The sequence below is a fragment of the Mycteria americana genome, chromosome 9, assembly GCF_035582795.1.
Source record: "Mycteria americana isolate JAX WOST 10 ecotype Jacksonville Zoo and Gardens chromosome 9, USCA_MyAme_1.0, whole genome shotgun sequence".
Taxonomy (NCBI): Eukaryota; Metazoa; Chordata; class Aves; order Ciconiiformes; family Ciconiidae; genus Mycteria; species Mycteria americana.
Window position 1 is genome coordinate 19,634,496 of NC_134373.1, and position 21,892 is coordinate 19,656,387.

General features: G+C 38.3%; 1 protein-coding gene across 5 annotated transcripts in view; it reads left to right on the forward strand.

Annotated features, from left to right (window-relative positions):
- Positions 1–21,892, forward strand: part of CHN1 (chimerin 1) — a 105,929-nt gene that overhangs the window by 24,369 nt on the left and 59,668 nt on the right. For 4 of the 5 annotated variants that reach the window (XM_075511793.1, XM_075511790.1, XM_075511789.1 and 1 more), the window contains 3 exons: positions 3,645–3,700; positions 11,345–11,376; positions 12,264–12,377. In XM_075511793.1, the coding sequence (XP_075367908.1) occupies positions 3,645–3,700; positions 11,345–11,376; positions 12,264–12,377 (202 nt within the window). The remainder of the gene's footprint in view (positions 1–3,644; positions 3,701–11,344; positions 11,377–12,263; positions 12,378–21,892) is intronic. The other variant, XM_075511795.1, reaches the window with a different exon arrangement.

A 21,892-nucleotide genomic window follows, 5' to 3' on the forward strand; every position in this document is an offset into this window, starting at 1 on the left:
AAAACAGCTTTTCTGTCACCTAGACCAGTATTCTGTTAATGGCTCACAGAGGTCAGTTGTTTCTATTCTGTCCCTGCCATTGCCAACCTGATGCATTCAAAAATCACAGTTAGGCCTTAAAACTCATAAGTCGGCCTTAAAACGCATAAATCAGCCTTGTTGTTTGGGTTTGATTTCCAATTTTTGAGTTGTTAAAGTGATCATGAGTTACATAGTCAAGATCTTCTATGCAATATGAGCATTAGATTACTTCTCTAAATTAGAACATGTCTCATAAGAAATTTCAAAGAGCTTAGGCTGTAAGTAAATAGTCAGATATTGTGAAATTTGTACTAAAAATTATGGCATATCCCTTAACAGTCTAGGAATGTCAGGGTCTCTTAAAATACAGTTATATTAACTGAAGAAAATAGAAAGACAACAAGTCTAAAAAAAGGCTGAAGACTTTTAATTTGTGAATGTTCAGTCTTTTCTTTAGATCATAAAATCATAGAATTGTTTAGGTTGGAAAAGACCTTTAAGATCATCAAGTCCAACCGTAAACCTAACACTACCAAGTCCACCACTAAACCATGTCCCTCAGCACCACACCTACATCTCTTTTAAATACCCCCAGGGATGGTGACTCCACCACTTCCCTGGGCAGCCTGCTCCAATGCTTGACAGCCCTTTCGGTGAAGAAATTTTTCCTAATATCCAATCTAAACCTCCCCTGGCGCAACTTGAGGCCATTTCCTCTTGTCCTATGGCTTGTTGCTTGGGAGAAGAGACCGACCCCCACCTCGCTACAGCCTCCTTTCAGGTAGTTGTAGAGAGTGACAAGGTCTCCCCTCAGCCTCCTTTTCTCCAGGCTAAACAACCCCAGCTCCCTCAGCCGCTCCTCATCAGACTTCTGCTCCAGACCCTTCACCAGCTTCGTTGCCCTTCTCTGGACACGCTCCAGCCCCTCAATGTCTCTCTTGTAGTGAGGGGCCCAAAACTGAACACAGCATTCGAGGTGCGGCCTCACCAGTGCTGAGTACAGGGGGACAATCACTTCCCTAGTCCTGCTGGCCACGCTGTTTCTGATACAAGCCAGGATGCTACTGGCCTTCTTGGCCACCTGGGCACACTGCTGGCTCGTATTCAGCTGGTTATCAACCAACACCCCCAGGTCCTTCCCTGCTGGGCAGCTTTCCAGCCACTCTTCCCCAAGCCTGTAGTGTTGCATGGGGTTGCTGTGACCCAAGTGCAGGACCTGGCACTGAGCTTTGTTGAACCTCATACCATTGGCCTCGGCCCATGGATCCAGCCTGTCCAGATCCCTCTGTAGAGCCTTCCTACCCTCAAGCAGATGGATGACTTTGAATGGTTTTTAATAATTGCCAACATATGCAATTGCTGTCATGTAATTGAGACGGCTGGGACCTCAGTCTGTTTGTGAACCTGGTGGCAAAGCCTGTCTGTGCCTTTTGAATCATCATTTATTATGCCAGTAGCTTGTCATATGCCAAGTCAGCCAATTACTATTAAAGAATTTGCACACAGAATTATCTGAACAAGGTTTTTCTTGCAGGGGAGGGCTACAAGATAAAACTGAGACACTTTGCTCCTTGGTATTAAACATCATTAGTCATGATTGCAATACTTGTTACCAAGATCTGTGTATTTTGCTCCCAGTTGTAAGCAGTAACAGTGAATCACACCTCTGTACCTTCTGTGAACGTAGGGAACACTGCCTCTTTTTTTGGTTTATTCCATGCCATAATCTATAACAGGGGGGTCCAACCCCTCTAGTACCAAATCTTTGTTGGCAGCTTGCCAGGAGCTGAAGGCTTGGGTGCGTGCAAATATATGTGCACCCACTACACCATCATGGTTTGCCACGGTGAACTCTTCCCATGGTTCAGAATTAAGCGCAGAGTCATGGGGTTTGATTATATTTCTGTCTCATGATGGATGAAGAGGAGTGTCTTGTTTGACTTCCTTGGCAATAATTACAGCAAGGAAACTGGTGTTGAACAGTTTGAATTGCATACATCAATTAGAGGAGGAGGAATAGGCATCCTGTTTTGTAACTTAACTAGTCTACCTGCTGTGCTTCTGACTGGAAGAAGAGAAAGGTACTGCCTTTGGAGAAGAGGAATTTCCTTCCAGAAAATCTTTTCAGCATGGCTTGAAGTAAGGTGGGAAACAGTTATTTTTTAGCCAATTTCTGTGGATCATGCTGATTGTGAGTTTCCACTGCTCTTCTGTGAAATTCAGAGAAATCCGTATTTGCTCTGTGATTTTTTTTTTTTTTTTTTCCTTTGAACTTGACTCTATAGTTCTCAGAATTAGATATGGACAAGGCCCAGTGCCATCAAATACGACTTTTACAATAGAAGCTAGGGAACCTGTGTGCTGGCAAAATAAATGGTCATGCTATGCTTGAAATTAAAATTACTGTTTTCTATACTAGTGTGCTGTTCTTCATCACTTGAAAAAATCATTTTTGTAATACCAATACAAAATGGTAAGGATTGATTTTAGTAACATCAGGAAAAAACATTAGTTTTTTTTGTTTGGAACAAAAGGAGTGAATTTGTCCAGTTTATCTTATGATTGCCATATAATTGGGCATCTTGCCATTTTCTCCTATGTAACTTAGCACATAAATACAGCATTTGTCAGTGGAAAAGACTTGTGATCAAATGAGAAGTGTAATGAAGTCAAATCTTATTGGTTAAATCAATCAATCTTATTACCTGAAGCAGGTGACACCACATGTTATTAGACCTTGGTGTTAGTACTAATGACTGAAACATAATTTAATTTTAAAAGATTACAATTCCAAATGTCCATTTTGTCAGTTCTAGAGTACCACTCAAATGCTAACTTAGTGTTGACAGCCTCATTTGAAGGTGACTTGCCAAACCAAACTGATTTTGGGATAGAAGTTGAAAGTCACTCCTTTGGTATTATATTAGAAAGTCTGCACATTAGTACCATTACATTTACAACTGGCTCCTAAGATTTATTCTGGCTTGATGAGGCTTATTTAAAAAAAAAAAAAAAAGGGGGGGGGGAGGGAGGGAAGATACTACTAAGTGTATGTCATAATTTGGGCCTTAACTGTTTTACTCTGCTACTCAACTCCTGATGTCTTAAGGCTTTTGCATTTGCAGATCTATTTTCCCTTTGTTCAGAAAGGTCATCACTGCGCAGTCACAAAAGCAGAGAGTTTGATTCTGCAAGGTTCTGAATGATTCTTGTAAAGTTGTGACGTATTTCAGGTGACTGAGCGTGTGCCCAGCATAGCAGGATGGGACTCCATCTGCTTACTGAAGAAAGTCTGACAGCAGCCTGATTTGACATATAATAAAATTTAATTTGCATTCATCATGATTCCTTTTCTGATCTGCTTGATGGACACTTGACTGGTGTCACCTAGTTACTCCCTAGTACTCGATCAATTAATTGTAAAGATAATCAATAATCCCATTTTGGCTAGCAACATTCTTTTTTCTGACCACTTGTAAGTAATTTTTGAGACCTCGATATATGTATCTTTGCATTAAATGTTGCAGAGTCTTCTTTATTTAAACAGCAATATTTAATGTTAAAATGCCTAACTTATACAATTATTCTGTATTAATCAGAATTTAACTTCTGCCTTCTCCCAGTGTATCAGCTGCAACAGGAAGCTCCCCATCCTAGAAGGATAACCTGCACTCGTGAGGTGGGTATTATAAAGGTTCAGTTTTACAGAGTCCAGTAATTCCAAGTCTATACTTAATGGTGTCCAACCCAAACAGCGGTGCCTTGGGACACTTGGTGCTGTTATTAGAGTAAGTAGCCTTGGGGGCACTGGTACCTGGAAATGCATTTGCTCTAAAAATTAAATTAAAAAGCATTTTGAGTATGATGTGTATACTTGAGAATCATTTACTGATTTTTTGATTCTTAGATACACAGAAACATGCCTTTTTGCCTCCCCTTTTGGGTCAGAAATTCACAGAAGCAAGAGCGGAGCTGTACAGGGGAACTATGCACCTGTTTGTACACACATAGCTGCTAGATGCGTGCAATAAATCAACAGAAGGAAGACTGAAACCTCCCCTGGTGCTGTTATTTGAGTCGTAGTACTTAAGACTCATTAATACTAGTAGCTAAGGTATGCAGAGCCACATATTTTAAGGATCCAAACAGTAACAGCGGGGTCCTGTTGATATACAGTGATACAGAAGCACCTGCTCATGGAGGCAGTTGTTGAGGCAGACCCCAGATTTCTGGTGTGCCCGAAGCTGCCGTCCAGCAGAGCAGCACCTCTCCAGAGCTGTGGTGCTGGAGGGCTTAACTGACACCAAACATCCATGCCAGCAAGATTTTACTCATAACTGCATCTGTCTTGCAGCTTCAGTTAGGAACCTGGGAAACATTAATTTCAATTTCAAAAATGCTGAAATGTTAGGCTTGACTTGTTAAGCAGTGTTACAAAACACAGCTCTTGCTGAATAACCACTGCAAGTTATTACATTGCTGCAATAAAACTTAAGCATTTTTATCATGTGCCAAGAGAACGGAAGTTAATCTTTGAAATATGTTAGTCACTTTGACGTAGTATTAGATACAAGGGAACATAGCACTGTCAGGAACATCAATAGCTTACCGTCTAGATCACAAGGAGGATTACTTTACAGAATTAAACAGGCGTTTCTCTGTCGTCTTTTCAAATGCCCAATTGTGATTCTACGAAGTAGTCTGTCAATTTTTTAAGATAAAAAGTAGAGATTTAACAGAAGTGAAATATTGCATTTAGTGGAAGCACTCTTTTTTCCCTTTGTTAATTTGATAGATTTGTATTTTTATAAAAGGTATAGCTACAGCTGATTGCACTTAAGCAAGACATAGCTATAGGAAAGAACAATACAGGAATTTTACAAGAAGCATTGTAGCAAAAAGTTTTGTTTTAACCAGTGTTACTGAGGGTTGTTACTGTTAATGAGGGTCCAAGCAGGGGTATTCTTGTTAAGATTGTTGTGCAGGTATCTTACGTACATCACGTAAGCTGGGATAGAGATTTGAAGGAGAGATCTATAGAAGATAAGATCTGAGCTGTGAAAAAATGGGAGGTTTTCCAGGTTTTTATTCTCATTGCAACATTATTAGGAAGGTTCTCTTCTATTTTGTGTGTTCTCTATGATAGGGTTTTACATTACATTAATATACAAAATATCTGAAGTCTTGCAGGAGCTTAGTCTTATCATATAGGTTTGTGATTGTATAGAGATTGCACAGAGTGCTCACCTGGACAGGATGAAGTATTTTACTCCCTGCCTCCAATGGATTGTCTTTATTGTTGTTAAGTGCTGTTGAATAGTTGCTTTTTCCTTCCTCTCAAAGTATTTCACTGGTGGAAGAAGTGCTAGTATGTGTGTAGGTATATGTAGATTATGCATATTGTAAAATGTATGAGGAATTTTTGGTAGCCTTCTGATGCTGTTCATTGAGGTGCTGACTCTATGCCTGTACAATCACTGCAGTGTTTTATTTGCTGAGTCTTATCTCGGAGCCCTGCTATGGTTCACTCATGTAATGACAGACTTTCTTATTGTGTATGCTTATAAAGTTGCCTGGCTTTTTTGTGGTGACGAGCGACAATTCTTCAGTTTCTTCAATTAGATGCTTTGAAAGCCTCAATTGTGAATGTTTTAATTCTTACAGAATTAGAACCTTCATTTTTCTATATATCTTTCAGTTTCTTTAAAAAAACCCAAAAACCAAAACCAAACAAACAAAACCAAACAGACCCCCCCCCCCTTATAATAGAAATGTAAGGAGTGGGAAAGTACCAGCACCGTTAAGGAAATCTTACAGCAGATAACATAACAAATGTAATTGTTTTGCATGTCGACTGTACAATGCATACGTACCCTGTAGTCAGGGAGAAACTAAACTGATAAAGGGGTCCAGCATATTCAGTAAGTTCTGTTGGCATTATACCCCATGCTAGTTTGACTGCAGAGAAGTGCTTTGGGGTCTTTTTGCCCTAGGTGATAAGAAGACACAAGCAAATTTTATACTAAGATCGCCTTCATAGTATTTCTTAGAATATTATTAGCCTATCCAGTCAAATCAGCAGAGATATAAATGTGTATATACTGTCTGAAAATTTAAAATGTCTCCTGCCTCTGGAGTGCTGGAAATCCTTCAGCTATTGATCAGATCTAGATTGCCTTCTTTTTAGAATCAAACAAGACACCTACTCTTGCCAGCCAAATACAAAAGCGTCTGTGTAAAGCTTCTTCAAATACGAATCACACTGACCACTATAATTTTCTCATCCTCATTATCACTGAATTTTAATACTGTTAATTATAAAATTTTATTAGCTATTATACAGGTGGCAAATTGAGAAGTTGAACTGTTTTAGGGAGGAAAATTTGCTGTGGGTGAGTGGTGTCCTGCATGAACTAATCATCCAAGCACTTTGGAGGGTATCTGAGTGTACTGCATCCCTACATAGAGAGGTCCTCCTGGTCTAATTCTGTGAACAGGTAGTCTGTTAGAGTCAGTCGGGGACTGGCAAAAGTACCACAAGCAATCAAAACGCTCTGGTAAGTCCTGTCATCACTGAAGAAAGAAATGCAACACATTAGTGTCTGTAATAACATATTTCTATGAATTTATTCCAAAACAAGATTATAATATATGACAAAATTTAAGTGTAAAACTTTCCCTGTGCCAGAGGGAACAAAAAAAGAAGAGACATTGTGTTTTAAAATAGCTTCATCTCAGCTCCTGAACTGCAGGGTAAACCTGTGTCTGCACTGTGAACGTTGTTGTAGAAACTGAGAAATAAAATCTGCAGTTTTTAGAAACTAGTGAGAATTGAACTACATAAAATAGAGCTATGAAAGAACCAGTCAGTTGCAGGTATTTAGCTGCAGAGCAGAACATATTAAATGCACATTTTCTCATTAAAGAATCCATTTACCAAAAAAAGCTCTTTGAAGCTTATTTTTGCTTAATAAAGGTAAAATTGAAAGAATACATTATCAGTGTGCATTTTTCTACTTCTGCATTAATTCGTTATAATGCAGATAAGTGTTTTGCATTATAAGTATTGAACAATTCATGCAGCTGAGCCAGATTTGAAGTGAAAATATATTCAGCGAGCAGTAACATGTTTAACCTTTCTCTCTGGTCTCAGCCTCTCCTGCTAGTGTTGAGCTTTGTGATCTGCTCTTTCTCAGCTGGGTTTCTATTAGCCAGGCATGAGTCAGTGGGGAGCAGAATCTTCTCCTAAGTGGTTGAATTATTCAGCTGTATAAACAAATTCATAAATATTAGGAAGAGGATTTTGGTCCAAGGAACATCAGAGAGGTCAGTGGGAGGGAACAACATGTAATTTGGTAAGGTATTAGCACGTAAATTGCTCCTCTTGCCTTATTGTACTCTGCTTGTTGACATAACCAAGAGTGATGATTAGGGGAAAAAGCACGTGTTAAAGAATAATTGGAAATCACACCGTAAAAACCCCCACCTTTGATTTAAGGTGCAAAGGCACATGTGGTACAAGTGCTGATACTGAGAGGTGTATTCCACAGAATGACCTACTTAACATGAAATGCTTCTCAAATACAGAGAATGTGAGTTTCTGCTCTCTTACACTAGTTTCATATCAGAGCAACACACAGTGGAGTTACACTGAGGTAAAAAGAGCATTGCGTTCATTTGGGATTTTTTATTGTGAAGATGCAGCAGAGCCAAGGCTTTTAACACTGTATGATGTTCACTTGTAAAGTTGATGATTCCATAACATTCTAAAGATGTTTGACTTCTGCATGAGGCTTACATCCAAATTGTAATGGTTTTTGTCCAGTTAAGATTGTATTACAAATTCCAGGGAGGTATTTGTTGTGCATATAATCTTTTACATACACACATGTGCACATGCACATGCAGGCATATTTAGGGCATCCTTGACTGCTATATGAAGGCACTCCATGATAAATTTTAAATAACTATGTATGAAAAAATATCAGACAGACAAATGATGGAGGTAATAAAAATTACTGGCCTTTTCCATCCTATTACGAGGCTTCATCCTAATTCAGTGCTAGTAGTTAACAAGCCTGCTAAACAGCATCTTTACGTAGTCTTGTGAAAATGGCCTCTGTGAGTAGTCAAGAAACAAAGCACAGACTGGGCATATATAATGCACATCCTTATTAGAGCTGTTCTCAAAGATGGCTTTATCTGTATGATATTCACCCAGAATGACTTCCCAACTTTCACGGTAACTAAGCTCTTTTCCAAAGGAATGGCTACTGTAAGGCACTTGCCAAGTCTGCCCCGTTTATCTGTTCGTAAACTGGGTTTCATTGGCTTCACACCTCAGTTTGAAAAAATCAGAAAGAAAGCAATGGTGGATATCTCGCTGACCTTTGCGTTTCTTGCAGGTATCATAGTGACACCGGAATCTTTCCTGTGGCCTCTGCATCAGTGCTATACAAATAAGAACATTGAAAACAAATATCTCACAATTATTTTTCTTTTTTTTTTCCTAAGTTAGAAGCAATTTTTAAAACTGTGCCAAACATAGGCTAAACAAACAGCAATAGGAATTTTTTCCCATAAATAAAAAGTCCTGAGAAGTCAAAAGACTTAGCATTCAGCTGATCTTTCCTGGATACAGAGAAAATGAAGTAGCTAAGGCTACCTTTACTCATGCTCAACAATACTTTGGTCCAGAAATACTGCCAAATCAGAAAGAAACTCTGCAGAGGATAATTACACTGTATTTTCAGCTAACAGCTTTAGTTAAAATGACCGTTTTCTTGCTGCTGCTTTGATTTTATTTAAAAATGTATTTCCTTTCTTAGGTGGGTTTTAGTTCCAGTCCAGATGGATGGTTTGGTTTTGTCTCCTTAACTTAAGGCTGACTGTGAAAGTTAGGCTAATGAAGCTCCTGAACTGAACTGTTTTGGCTTTCAGTGCTCACATGCAACTGGAGGATATGTGGGTGCCTGCAAGTGTAATTTGTAGAAACACAGTCTGGCAGGATCTTCGTGAAGTCCAGACAGACACAAAAGACCAAGAAAGCTGCATGTCGCTTCTAGTTCTGGTGCAGCTAAGGATACCTAAAGTAAGAACAAATGCTACACCGCCTTTTATGCCTAAGTTGCTATGAGTAAAGTTGGTGTCGTGATACTTGTAGGAAGCATTATAGAAAGCTGGGGAACAGTGTTTACTGTCTTACATAGTAAATTTGACTTACCGTTAATCTGTGTGTTTTAGTAAGTTCACATGGACTGCACTAAGTGCAGTTAACTAAACCCAGCTAATTCTGAGTGAATTGGAAGGCCCCGGCTGAGTTCTAATGGAGTTGCCTTAGAGTCTAAATGTAGATGTCAAAAAACCCTAATATTATCATAAATTTTAAAAGTTATGAAAAAAACCAAAGCACCAAAATCCAGGCAATAAAACTGGGTGAATTGAGGTTCCAGTTGCACTGAGTCTTATACAAGCCAACAGTGTTACACATCAACATTTATACTGAAGTTTTTGCGAGTTGGCAAAACTGATCAGTAGAGACTTAACGTTAACCGAAGTGATTATTTTCCTCTTTAACTCATCATCCACCAAGATGAACTGCAAACCCAGCTACAATTGCCTGGAAGTCCAGTGGAGCTTTGCTCTGATGCTTTGCTCCAGTCATCTGCCAGTTCACATTTTCAAATGTTTGCACACAGAGTATAATATTGTAATTTGTCTTAGGATTTGCAAGTACTCTGAAGATGCCCTGTCACATTACTAATCCATTTGTGAAATGGAATGCTTTTGCCTATATAAATTTTCCAGTTCTGTCATATAACTTCACTGTATTCACTGAGATAAATATAAAATCTCAAGAGACAGACAATAAAATCTTATTCACAACAGGATTCTTTTTTTAACGACTGCCTGAGACTAGTGACTTATCTTGAGGGTTTTAGTTAGGAATTGTTGCAAGTTTCTATAATAACAACAATAAAATGTTTTCACTTTTTCTCCATTTATGTTGCTATCTTCCTATGGAAGAAATAGCCTACATTTAACAAAAAATACGTAAGACTTTTTCTTTTTTAAGTGATCCAGTCTCTTCAGGCCCTTTGAAAGCAGTTATCACACTGGTCAACTCTTGTTTGCTGTTATGTAGGAAAAGGAAATCTTTTAGAACATTATAAATCTTTCTAGTGATGGAATGATTTTTCAAAAGTGATGATACATCACAATAGCTTTTTCTTTGCTGGGAATGTGGAAGAGTTGTTATTAGACTGTACACCAGGATGTATTTTTTGTTGTTTTGGACACCTGAAATCTTTATTTATACTCCACTAAGACAACTGGAGAGAAGTGCTAATTTTAATAGTTTTTTTCTGAAAAGATGGAAAAAAGCGACTGAAGTGGCAGTTTACTGTGAGTATTTTGTGTTTTATTATAGCTGGATCGTTTTATACTCTTGTAGTTCAGGCTGTATAATTGTTGAATTTTACTCCCCAAAGAGCTTCCTCCTTTAAATTTAGCAAGGAGGGATAATCTGGTGGTTTAGATTGTTGAGCTGATTCCAGGGAGGTCTGCAGTTCCTCAGTTGTCCATAAGCTTCCTGGACAATTGCAGATGAGTTACGTCGTCTGAAATACTTAGCAGGCAAATTGTGTTCTGACGCCCTTGCACGTTGTGTGCACTTAGACTGTCTGGTCTCTAGCGCGCGGATGGGCTTGTGTTACACAGCGTAACACGTGCGTACCCGTTGTGGAGGGCTTTTAGGTGACACTACAGATCACACCGTTTAGTAAAGTCAAGGAGTGCAGGACTTAGGCGCTTGCTAATGATCGTTTAATCTACCACTTGCCTTCACTCTGAGGTGATATGGTAGTGGCTTAATTTCTCGCAGCAGTGGCACCAACGGCTTTATGATGGAAGATAACTTGTAAATTTAAGAGTTTTATAGATGTTTCACTGCATTAGTGCACTTAACAATATCGTACACTTACACCCATGAAATGAATCTGTTGTTTCGCCTTTTTGGCAGTTTGTACAAGCAATATTTAATGTCATCAGTTTGTATTAGCAGAGCCCCGAGGATGGTGTGATCCAAGCGGCTCATTCTTTCTCACTCTGTTTTAAGCCATTCAGCAGTGCAATGTTTCCCAAAGGTATACCACTGGTTTCCCTATATTCCACCCACAGGTAAAATCCTGGAATGCTAGATGATTTTTTTTTGTGTACTTTCACATTACATCCCTTTCTATTTTTAGTACTATGTTATGGACAGTATGTTTTCTGTATGGGTTCACTTGTTATGAAGCATTACAGTTTCTGTTGTTTCTTCTAGGTAGAGAACAGACCCAAGTATTATGGAAGAGAGTAAGTAACATACGTCTCTGAAAGTGGTTTATCCGGACATGTTGGTTGATAATAGTTACAGAAGAGGCTGCAAACCTTTGCTTTGGGCCCTGTGTTTCTTCTGTGTGTTTTATAGCAGTGTGTCTTGCTCACCAGCAGATTATTATTGCAGTACCATCACTTTTGTCTTCCTAAAATTACAGCTGCATTTTCTGATGGATATGGATATCACCTTAAGTGAGAAAAACATGTTTCTGTACTTTCAAAGGGTTGTCTCTACCTCCCCCTCCAGTTGGCTTTTGCAAAAGGTGTTTGTGTGCAGGAAAAAAAAAAAGATTTTGATCACGAATGCAATATAAGTGTACAGTATATATGTGTCTTCTATTTCAGATAGCTAAGGCAAAGATGGTTAGGTTTAGTGTGGAGAAACAAAGCAGACCTGATTTGTGTTTATTTTGGTAAAAGATGTGTAGTGTTGCTAGGTTATTACACCAGTAATTACTGAGATTATATGCAATCCCCAAGATTTTAGCAAGTTGCCATAATATCCCTGAATGCTGCAAAATGTTGGATTGCATGCCACTGGCACAAAACATGTGAAGCCAGCAGGAGAAAATGAATTTATTTCTACATATTAAATTGATAGATGCAGATTTAAAAAGTGATGCCAATTTAAAAAACAATATACTTGTTTCATAGATATTGTTTCACAGAAGCCTTTCTAAACCATTTAAAGTGACTTTGCATGCAGGCAGAAAGGGAGATTAATTTAAGATGTAGATTCCTGCAAATCAGTCATTTTATGTTTGTTTCTTTTTTAATTACTGTGGTTGGTGGTTTTTAAAAGAAGATGAAAAGGGGATTTAAAAATGAAAAGGCATGTGTTTCAAAAAGTCTTTGTTCCCTAGATTCCATGGGATGATCTCAAGGGAGGAAGCTGACCAATTATTAAGTGTTGCAGAGGGAAGCTATCTCATTCGTGAAAGCCAACGGCAACCTGGAACCTACACTTTGGCATTAAGGTTGGTAATTAATATTTCATCTTTAAATTTATAAAATATTCAAAAGATTGTACTGTGTTGTTGACCTTAGTGCTTAAACTTCCTTGTGATTGTTTTAATTTTTTTAAAAAAAATCATGGTCAGCATTTAATGAACTGGTACTTTTTTAACCTAGTTACAGATTTGGTATCTTTAACCTTCCCTAACCCTTTTTGAAGTGCTAACATTCCTTATTATTTGCACCATCAGGATAACAGCAATTGTATTTTTGCTAGTGGTGCTTCATTTTGCCCTTTTCCTGCTACGTTACAGATGCGACCCCGTGTAGATGTTGGGAGAGCAGGCAGTCAAGAAATAAAAGGCAACTTACAAGTTCACCTGACTAGTCCGTGTGGGTTACTAGCTAGCTAGCTGTTGCTGAAGAGCAATTAGTTCTCTCTCGTCCCTCCGTGGGATGGCCAATAAATCAGGAGGTTTTTTTGTCCAAACACCTGTTAGCTAACCATGTATGCAGATCTGTTTCCTCACTCTGCAAAATTCTGGCAAGTCGATCAGATATAAATAAAAAATGGAAATAAAAACTGAAATAAAAAATAACTTAAATAATTGTAAGTTTTAAATAGTTTAATTACTTTTAAGGCAACAGAGGTTATTTTGGCCTGGGCTGTACACCTAAGTACTCAGATGGAGAAGGTGATTATTAGCGATGTTTTAAATCTAAGTGGGACAGAAAAACATTGAAGGAGAAGGTGCAGTTACTGGAAGTTTTATATGGGTAAAATAAGATTACGATTAAAACATCTTGAAATAACAGGTTGTGACGAATTAGTTTTCTTTTTTGGGGAAAAAAAAAAGGTATATTTTTACTGAGATATTTGTTTCTGTAGCAATAAGATTCCAAATATAGAAACATTATTGACATTTACACTGGTTTGCATTAACAATGTTTATAAATTGGTGTTGCTTATTAGAGTCTAATACTCCATTTCATCTACTTCTGCTCTTGCAATATTCATTTAAAGCTAAAAAGAAAACAGTTGTCATAACACCTGGCTGGAAGACAAAGAACTTCTGCCCCTTGCTTCTGATGGTGCAGAAGGCACAGGGCCTATAGACTGTGACAGATGAAGCTGCTGAGCATCTTGCAGGATGTATTGATATAGCTTGTTTTACAAATGCTGCTCCAGTCCAGCAAGTCAAAAATGGGTCTTTTCTAGGTTTGATGGTATCTCTTTCAAACTGGAAAACCTCTTTGAAAGCCATACAATCTATTTTTATACCCAATAGAAAAGAGAATGGGTAGCTGTTGGTGATCAATTTGGGAAACAGTTTCAAATGATAGCAAAGCTGTTCTCATTAGTTTATTTTGGGGAAATTCAGCATTTGGCAAAACACCTCAGAATCTGAAAGTGCAGCATGTTGCAGCCATTTCATTATGTTTAAGCACTAGCTGAATGACTTGTACATTAAGAGTGGTGGTCTAGGTGCCTGCTTTCCATCCCACAGCAAGTAATGCTCTGTTGTCTTGGTTGGCTTTTAAAGTATACGAATGACGGTCTTTGCTCTCATACCTTAGGTAAAAGTTCTCTGAACTGCAGCATTCCACTCCCGCGTGCCTTCCACACATGGGAATTTTACCACTAGGATTTCTTTCTCTCTCTACTAGGAAGTGTAGCAGGAATCTGTGTTTCCATTGACTGGAGGCAGAGTTTTGCTCAGTTTCCATTTTTCCTCTCCCTGGAATTATATATGCAGAATATACCCATTAGCCAGTATTCCCACTGAGTGTGTTGCTGACATTGTAACATCTCTTAAAGGCTAGGTAATTTCTGCAGTCTGTCTGTTCATCCTGATTGTGAGAAGTTTGCTGTGATTGCTGTGATGAGTTTATGTAATTTTATCTGTAACTTCTAGCATTTTTTGAGACCATCCTTTGTGTTTTATGTCACTACACTGCCAGGTGGCAAAGGTAGCTCTGTCTGCAGCTTAGATAATCCCAGTGGGAATTTCAGAATGTCATCTCCATGGCCAGAAACAGAGCTTGTCAGTAGGGTGGTATGTATGGGCAAAACCTTTCCAAGTTCAGTGGAAGACTTTGAATGACTTCAGGGTCTCCAATTTCACCCTTTCTTTTCTAGCTGTGTGAATCAATTTGATCTTTTCATACTAGGCTTAAATGCCACTCTGTCAGTCAAGCAGTCATGTTAATTTTAAGATCACTTCTGTATGATTTTTGCTTTTCCTTCTTTACCTTTGTTTAGAAGGTGTGGGAGGAAAGAAAACTTGGTCAGCTGTTAGTTTTATATAAAGAAACAGACACAGAACAGGTTACACAGCATTTTACAAAGCTAACCCAGCAATGCTGAAGAGGTGCTCTAATCCTGCAATAAATAACATAATGACAAAACATAAAACGGAATATCCATGTTTTCTGATTGCTTTTCAGACATGCTTTGGAAAATGAATGAAAAATGTGGAGTAAAATTTAGGTGCTTGAGGGTATCCATTGATTCTTGACATAAATACTGGGTTCCCTCTGTGTTTCTGTCTATCTGCTCATCTATCTCTGTGTATGTTTGTTGCCCGACTTGTCTGTCTTTGACAGTCTGTCAGTTATGATTAGGACAAACTGGAAACTATCTATGAAGTGTGACTGCATCATAAAATCCCAGTGCATCGAGACCTGAATGTCTTGTGGAAACATTGGGTACGGTCAGCTGCTGTTGAGACTGAGACAGGGTTGTTTCCTGGCTTGTAGTTACCGGTTCTTCTGCTGGGGGGTAGGCAATTCAGTAATGCAGATGGCTCAGCACGCCCAGCTCTGGCTGATGTCTTCTTCCCGCGTTTGTGTCAGTGTGCCTGGGAATCCTGAAAAACCCAGTGCATCCAGTCATGAAGAGCAGTTTCGTGAAACAAGATCATAACACTTTCTGTGGCAAGGTATGATGTCTCTGTAATGAAATATTTCTAGTCTTCGTATCTGCAATGGAAAAAAAAAAGCTTTTCGTGTTTTGTCCTGAGGACCTCCTCAAATCATCATGGAACAATTTGAATACTACATTTGATTCCACCAGCTATTGTAGCTGATGTCTAAAATCTCAATGGTATGTTCACACCAGCCATTAGTGAAGTCATTTTGAATTTAGTTCCAATTGTAGTTTTGTTTTGTCTAATATTTTGGTTTGGTGTTACTAAATTAAGTGGAGGCACTGCGTCCTCTGCATCCTCGGAATTCAAAAAGGAAGATATCCTGGTGTTTGTTGTTTGATTTATTTATTTTATATTACAGTTTACTTAATCAACTTCAACGTCAGGTATCTGCTGTGTTGGTAAAGTTTCTAACATAGTTAAATTGGAAGTTAGAAAAAACACTAAAAAACCCCTTGGCTACAAAGCAAGCTAGGTGAGAGATAAAGGTAGAACTCAGAATCCTTACCATGACTGCCCAAACATTGTATTTGTGAATACATCATCCTCTATGCTGTAAATCTGATAGAGATTAATGAACTCTAGCTCAACTTTGTAAAGTGAGTATTTATCTTCTTCTGGAATTATTAAAGAAGATCACCTCACAGAAGGCTATATTACGGAGGAAAAACAACCACGTTCTCTCTTGTTCTGTCTCTATCATTGCTTATTCCCTTCTAGACTGTACTTATAGTGGGCATCTTCCAGAGATGCTCAGATTGTCTTTGCTCTGCACTGAAGATTTCCACTTGTTAAACAGCTTAATCTTTCTAGAAGATAAAGAATAAACTGTTAACACCACAAATCATAACTCCTTTGTAGGCAGACAGAATTCACAGTTTTAAAAACATATTTTTGTGAAATCTGGAACAGATTGGACAATCACACTAAGCTACAGCCAAAATGCACAGAATGCAAATGCAGTTGGTGCATGAAGGTTCTTTCATGGACCATTCTACTCCTAACACGGCTCTTCTGCATCTCGCTTCTTTTTAAGTTACTCTAAGGGATGCCTTAAGTCATCATAAAATGGGCAGATCTGGGGAGAGATCTGGGTAATTGTTTGCAAAGAGTTTCTCCCCAGTTACATATCTCTGTTACTGTATTAGCAAGTTCTCTGACTATGAACACACTGGGTCAGATCAAAGGACCAGTTCGTAGTCCAGTCCTGTATCTGTCCTTCGGTAGCTATTGATAACAGAATTGAAAGAAAAGTCTGAGAATAAGATGAACATGTAGTAGTAGTTCTCTGGTGTGCTCTCCCAGCCTCTGAAGATTTACTGTTGAGGAACTTCTGAGCAGAATTGTTATCTTTGCTATTTTTTCAGGCTTTTGATGGAGAGATTTTTGATTTTTGTCTAGTGGCTTTCTGAGCACATTTTTAAGCCCTCATAGACTTTGCTGTCTGCAACTGTAGCATGAGTTCCGTGCCTTAACTAGGTTTTATGGGAAGCAGCATCCCTTTTTTGAAGATTCCATCTCACAATTTTATTTGATGCTCCCTAGTGTTTGTATTATGAGAAACTGTGAACAATTGATCTCCATTTAGCTTTTCCATGCCACTCACGTCCCTCTTATTGCTCTCTTTACAGGTTGATGAGTCCCAGGCTATACATTCAGGTTTTGTAGTGAAGCTGTTCCATACCCCTCATCACCTCTGTCATCTTTCTCTGCGCCTTTCTCTTGCTCTGTGATGATCTTTGGAGATGACGGGACCAGGACCGCACATCCTGTTCAGGATGAAGTGGGCCATGGAGTTTTCTTCCTTTGTTCTCTAAACCTTTCAAAGTGAATTTTTGACCGCTGTGGAGCATTAGGCTTTGAGGCTTTTATAGAACTAGCGTTAGTAAATCTAAAGATCTTGTTCCTGAGCTGCAATAGCTACAGACATAGCCTAGCACTGATTAAATGACCAAATATAGGACAGGACAAATAATAGCTTTTGCAGGCTTAACCGAGGCAGTCAAATATCTTAGTGCAATGCTATGGAATAGTTAACTGAGTTCAAAGTGAAGATTTTTGAATATTTCTTCTTCTTTAATAAGGTAGAAAAAGTGATTCGTACTCAAAAAAATTTTTCAGTTACTAAGGTTGCTGGTGAGTTACTGTAAAATCTACTTTCCACTTATATAATAAGCTGCATTTTTATCATCTTCTGATGAGCTATTTTTGTAGACTTTCGTCCATTGTTGTGCAATTAATTTGCATCATTACTTTTTTTTAAGATACACTATGTTTTAAATCTAAATTTTAAACAAAAGAGGTTTCCTTATCGGAAAACAAATTTCTCAGAATTTGTAACAGAGGTAGAAGTATGTTCTTATGGAAAAAGAAAATGATAATGTAAATGTTGTTTTAAGTGTGTGAGTTTGGCTAAATATTCAGAGCTGTCCTTCAAATAAAATCGATGTTCAGAGCCTAAGAAGGCCTGTGAAATTGTATCAGTTCAGACACCAGATAAAAGAGAATGACGCATAAACACAAATGAGAGCAGCAAATCAGCACCCTACTATATTTAATGCCTGTACTTAATCAGGGATATGGTTTCTCATAGCTTATTTTTAAGAAAAGAAAAAAAAGAAAAATAGCACAGCAGAATTCACCAGTGTTTACTAATTAATTAATCAGAGAAGGGCACTGAAAATTTTTTGCAACCCTGAAATTTAAAAAAATTACTAACAAGAGAAAATTATTGTAGGTATATATGTGTGTCCATACATATCAGCAAGTCTATGTGACAATAAAAAAATATAAAATACATTGTAATGTTAATTAGATGTTCCAAACAGATGAAAAGAACTGAAAATTCCTAATTAACTCCTGGAGGTATTAGATCTGCTTTTAAATTTGGCAGAAGAGTAGTACAGTCCTTAATGCTAGGACCTATAGCAAATGACAGTAACAATAAGACATGGTTTGCAATGTAGCCTTTTGTGGTTGAGAGCTTGTTTAATAATTAGGACGAGGATAAAGAGGAAATGGGTAGAGATTGTACTAGTGGTAGGCGTTGAAGTGTGATGGTACTGCATGTTCTTTTGAGCAGATATCTGCTGTAGCACGTTTAGTTGGTTACCATGGTTTCCCTTCCTGCAAATTCTATTGTTGTGATACTGAGAATGAATCGAAATAAGGTTCTGCAGCATGATTAAAAAAAAAAAGGTAATAATGTTGGCTGTGATTATGAGTCATGCTTTCTTTATGTTTGGGGGTTAGAGCACATTCAAGATTATGTGGCATCAGGAGAGAATTCTTGAGGAGAAATAAATGTCAAAAATTAGTAATCCTTAGTTTAGGCGACCAACTACATGCATTGTGCAAGAAATTGATACACATGTTCTCCCTCCCTAATTTATGAAATTGCGTTAAGAAACCGGCCACTGGTATTTTAAAAGGAGACATAATTGGTAGGCTGTTAAAGCATAATGCTGCAAATGAAGCTTTTTAATTTCAGAGGACAATTGCTTTGGTAGCCAAATGCTGTTCACTTTCAGTGGGCTCTTTTGGGACACACATGTAGTGCTCTTCCAGAACATGCATTGATTGCTGTGGGATTACTTACGCATGTAAAATTCAACATCTGCAAAAGGCTTCTTGAATTTGGAGGTTAAAACTGTGCATCTGCATTCTGCTGGAAAGCCTTGTTGTACAGGCTGGGACATGGGAGGGGAATTGGGGAAAGAAGAATTGTTTGAAACAACTTTTTATGTGATAATAGCTGAATTACATTTTTTTAATTAGGAATGTATCAAAATTTGGTCGTAGTTTATCCTGAATCCACAGCTGATCTGTAAGTAGTCAGAAAGAGCCCAGCAAAACAGTGGCTGACTGCATCCCTTCACTTTACCGTGGTAACAGTATTCTGACATCATGCTACTTGGTAGGAAAAAATGATAAAGACCCTTTTAAAGACTAAACTTTGCATATCTTTCTAGCTGTGTATTATTTTACCTGCTTTGCAAATGCAGTGATTTGCAGTAGCAAGGGCTGAATTCAGTTTCTAGAAACCTTTCTAAAATATTTACATAACATTCCTTGGTCACTAGCTGAAAAACCTGGGAAACTATATATACATATGTGCATACGCACACACGCACATACGCCAACTTAAAAGCTTAGCTGGGTTAAATAGAATTTCTCCAAAATGTGATCAAACCTTTCTGTGGGATAAATACGTTTCAGCCTGACCCGCTTTGATCAGTTTTCTTTATTCTGCATGAGATGGCAAAAGAGTGCTCCTTCCTCTGTGGCCGGCTGGAGCTCCCGGGGAGGGACTCTTCCTTCTGCCCCAGGCTTAGCTCGTCACACTTCCATAGGCGCAGAATCAGGCAAGTTTCAGAGATTGGCCACTCAGGTATCTGCAGCTTCTTTTAGATGAAAGAAACAGTTCATGCTTAAAGTGATTTTAATAGGCTAACACAACAGGTATGCCAGCTAATATGCTGAGCTTTTTTTTTTTTTTTTTCTTGTGAAGAGCCAAATACTTCTTTTATGAAGGCTTAAATTCTGCTGAAACTAAAGCTGTCATTCTGTTGGCTGGGTATATCACATGAGCTAGTGTTAGCCCCAGGGGCAAGTCTGCTGATAAATTTTGGAGCTTGCTTTTCTGCTCTAAAGTAAACCAGCTGGACCTCTATTTAAATGATCCTCCATGTAAAAGAAGTTTCTTTTCCTATATAAAATTTCATATTAAATAATATACTCTCTTACTTTGTCAATAACGTGGAAGGTTCGGTTACCAGTAAACAGCATAGCTGTCCTGCATGTCATCTGCCTTATGTAAGTGCACCTGGGCACTACATAAGGGGTGGCTTTGCTCAAGTATTTAGAATAATAATAAATAGCCACTAACCTTAATGAGTAATTAACTGGCTACCTAGGCCCTCCCACAGACTAGAATGCTTTTTTCCTTATGGTTCACGTCTTCTTGCTGTGTTCCCGTTCTCCATCCCTCCTCTTCCCATCTGTTGTTGTTGTCAGCTCTCTTTTCTTTTGGCTAGAGTGTCTAATTTATCTTTGGCAATTCAGTTTGCTGCAGTCTTTCTCCTGCTCATGTAAGTTCAGCATTTCTCAGAGGAATATTCTCTGCTTTGGTGGTGTTGTGAACTTTTTGGTAACTTGTCCAAGAGCTGTCTGTGCTCAGTGCATATAGCTCATGTTCATTTTATGCCGTGTCCTTCACCTCTGACTGTAGCTCCTGCTGCGCCACAAAGACCTACTGTAACCTGGTGCGCAGTAGAGGCGTTGGGCTTGTGAGGCACTGTGGTGGAGCTCAGAAGGTCCGGGCTCACTTCTTGGCTTCACATATGGCTTGGCTTGAGGCTTTTAAGTTTTCCATGCCTCATTTCTCCATCAGAGAGGATGTTTTCTTTCCCGTATTCTCACACGCCTGTTCAGTACACAAGTCTAGGATCTCTTAAAAACGGCCCAGACAAACTGAAAGTTGTACCCCATCTCTCAGACTACCCCCAGTCACGGCTCCTGAGCAGGAATCTGTGTTGCACTGTGCTATTTTTGTGGTGTATAATGTCTGCCTGGTTTGAAGCTTCTAGGCACTGCTGGAGTTGAAGTAGTAAAAAGTCAAATTATAATGCAGTCTGTTGATAATTAAATTGTGTACATGTGTACATAGCATACATTGCGCTCTCCTCTTCTCCCCTGTTCCCTCCTCTGCCAAAAGGATACATATCTTTTCTGTCTTCTGCAGGTTCTACTGGAATGCCTTTTTGCTCTATTGCTTTTAGAAAATGCTAGTTAGAAATACATCTTCTAGTTAGTCCTTTTGGTTGGCCTCTTCTTTTGTATGCTTTTGAAATACGTATTTATAAATTTTTGTGTTTGGAGAAACAACTTTTTCCCTGTGCTTCATCAATACGCAGTCGTCCTTCAGCTGTAGATACTATGGATGCTTTATAAATATGTTTTCAAAATAACAATAAAAGTCTCATATTGTTGTTTAATCTCATAATTGTTTTCATCAAAACATTTATGAATTATTCAAACACTAAAACAACTGACAGCAATAAATGTTATCTGGCCTAGTTTTCCTCTCCCTTCTCCCTCTTTTATACTTGATGTAGCTCAGCTGAGTTAAGTATAGTTCCTCCTGATTTGATAAGTGCTAGGAAGAGAATCAAGCTTTTTTTTTTTCTTTTATAACTTGAGATGAGTAAATGAACTCTTAACAGTTTCAGTAATAAATTGAGATCTGCCCCACCTACTGCTGCACTTGCACGAAGGAAGAAATTGTATTCTAGAAAAACAGAATATAATAATAGAAAAGCTGTTGATCTTTATTGATAAGCTGTTAATAGCCCCAAAAATTCTAAGAGTGCATATTGCATATGCAGGAACCGTTTCATTTTGCATTATTATGCTTGTTTATTGTTAAGGAATGCAACTTTAAGGAAAAACCATTTTAGAGAGCAAGATGAGTATACTGGTGAATCCCACTGTTTGCAAAACAGTGGTGAGTGATTACTAGAAGATCAGAGGTAGAATACATTGAGAAAATGACTTAAATAAGCAGCAAATTGTGTAATAGCTTTAGGTAAGTTAAGTAAACCTGCATT